This window comes from Salvelinus sp. IW2-2015, unplaced genomic scaffold (genome assembly GCF_002910315.2).
Source record: "Salvelinus sp. IW2-2015 unplaced genomic scaffold, ASM291031v2 Un_scaffold1305, whole genome shotgun sequence".
NCBI lineage: Eukaryota > Metazoa > Chordata > Actinopteri > Salmoniformes > Salmonidae > Salvelinus > Salvelinus sp. IW2-2015.
Window position 1 is genome coordinate 103,460 of NW_019942829.1, and position 2,640 is coordinate 106,099.

The following is a 2,640-nucleotide window of genomic DNA, read 5'->3' on the forward strand; positions in this document are numbered from 1 at the left end:
AAGAATGGGAGAAACTCCCCAAATACAGGTGTGCCAAGCTTGTAGCGTCATACCCAAGAAGACTCAAGGCTGTAATCACTGCCAAAGGTGCTTCAACAAAGTACTGAGTAAAGGGTCTGAATACTTACGTAAATGTGATAGAAATTAGCAAACATTTTGAAAAAACAGGTTTGTTTTGTCATTATGGGGTATTGTGATGTCATTATGGGGTATTGTGACGTCATTATGGGGTATTGTGACGTCATTATGGGGTATTGTGTATAGATTGATGAGGTTAAAAAACTATTTAATCAATTTTATAATAAGGCTGTAACGTAACAAAATGTTGTAAAATAGTGAGACTTGAAAGTACAGACCTGGAAGAAGGAGCGTGCATCCCTGTATCTACACTCCAGAAAACGAGCGTGGGAATATTCAGTCAGGAATCCAGAGATGTTCCTGGGGATACGGACATCCAGCCCGTCCAAGGTGGTCAGTACCAGCTCTGGCCTGACGGGAGAGAGACAACCAAGCTAAGTTCTTGCAATCTACAACCTTCTGTGGTTATTGATAAATACTCAACGTCTGCAGTTATAATGTATTGTACGACTTGTCATGAGCATGTATGACCCCTTCCGATGTTGTTTCTGGACTATTCTAAGGAATGGGAGGTTTACAGAAGAAGAAAGCACAGAGGAAAGAAGGGCTGGGGTGTATTCACTAGAAACCAAACGGGACAAAACGGGAAGGGACTAACTTTTACTTATCCAATAAGAAACTATTGTTTCCGTTGTAAAAGTTCTGTTTCAAAAGGTTTTACTAAGGTTTGCTACTATGTGCACTAATGAATACACACTCCTGGTGTCTACCTACCTGTCATAGGCTCCAGCGTTGCGGCCATAGTCCAGCCTTCTGAAGGGGGCGAACTTCCTGTCCATGTTTGGTTTGAGTCGCAGGACACCATGCCACAGGTAGTTCCCGCTGCGCTCGTACAGGACCACCACATGGACCACGTAACCTTGGAGACGGAACAGGAAGTGGAGGGGGATCTCGTTTCCTGATAGGTCGTCCATGCTGACCAATCGAGGGTCTTTCCCTCGCACCTCCAACAGTTCAAAGCCCTTCTCTTCAGCTGCTGCCACCAAACCAGCCTGATCACAATAGACAGATACCAGGGTCGTGTTCATTAGGCACCAAATGGAAGAAAAAGAACAAACTTGTCCAATAGTTAATTTTCCATTGAAAAACATTTAGCTACGGTGTGTACTAATGAATACAACCCAGACTTCTGCTCAAATAACTACTGGACAAGTCAGAAAAGTCAAACACATCACGACAATGACGTTATCAACTATAATGAAAACAAAGCTCTGCTTAGAATCCAATGAGGACATAATTAGACAAACAGTTCTACATCTAGCTCTATATCTCTACATTTAGCTCTATATCTAGCACTATATCTCTACATCTAGCTCTACAGCTCTATATCTCGCTCTATATCTCTACATCTCGCTCTATCTAGCTCCATCTCTCTATATTTAGCTTTATATATCTATATCAAGCTCTACATCTATATCTCGCTCTATATCTCTACATCTAGCTCTATATCTCTATATCTCACTCTATAACTCGCTCTACAGCTCTAAATCTAGTTCTACATCTAGCTCTACAGCTCTATATCTAGCTCTACAGCTCTACATCTAGCTCTACAGCTCTATAACTAGCTCTACATTTAGCTCTACAGCTCTATCTCACTCTACATCTCACTCTACAGCTCTACATCTCGCTCTATATCTAGCTCTTGTTATCTATAGCCGAGTGTCGCTTAATTCCTTACGTCGTATTTCCAAAGGTTGTTGAGCAGAGCGAAGGTGAGGACGTCTCTGTTAGTGCAGAGGAAAGTACAGTGGGGTTCTTTAACCAGGCTGTCTCTCAGCAGCATAGAGTCCTGAGAGAGGAGGCCTAGGGAGGCTGTGTCCACCAGGAACACTGGCATGTTGTACTTATGGACAAGACCCATGAACTTCTTCACCACCTGCTGTATTAGTAGACAGGGTCCCGATTCAACAACAACAAACAACCCATTTGAACATATGGCTCAGAGGACTGGAAATTAACAGGTTACTCACATAGACTATTCATAATTTTAACCCAACATAAATGATATTCAAAGACTAGCGGAAAGTCATTTTGTATACAAGCATTTCGCTACACTCGCAATAACATCTGCTAACCCTGTGTATGTGACCAATAATATTTGATTTGATTATACAGTTGAAGTCGGAAGTTTACATACACTTTGGTTGGAGACATTAAAACTCGTTTTTCAACCACTCCACAAATTTCTATAGTTTTGACAAGTCAGTTAGGACATCTACTTTGTGCATGACACAAGTAATTTTCCCAACAATTGTTTACAGACAAGTTATTTCACTGTATCACAATTCCAGTGGGTCAGAAGTCTACATGCACTAAGTTGACTGTGCCTTTAAACAGCTTGGAAATTCCAGAAAATAATGTCATGGCTTTAGAAGCTTCTGATAGGCTAATTGACATCATTTGAGTCAATTGGAGGTGTACCTGTGGATGTATTTCAAGGCCTACCTTCAAACTCAGTGCCTCTTTGCTTAACATCATGGGAAAATCAAAAGAAATCAGCCA

General features: G+C 41.3%; 1 protein-coding gene across 1 annotated transcript in view; it reads right to left on the reverse strand.

The window, feature by feature from the left end:
• Positions 1–2,640, reverse strand: part of fktn (fukutin) — a 21,464-nt gene that overhangs the window by 10,185 nt on the left and 8,639 nt on the right. Inside the window, exons 3-5 of the mRNA XM_024137776.2 lie at positions 1,817–2,017; positions 853–1,130; positions 357–489 (exon numbers count right to left, since the gene is read on the reverse strand). Of these exons, the coding sequence (XP_023993544.1) occupies positions 357–489; positions 853–1,130; positions 1,817–2,017 (612 nt within the window). The remainder of the gene's footprint in view (positions 1–356; positions 490–852; positions 1,131–1,816; positions 2,018–2,640) is intronic.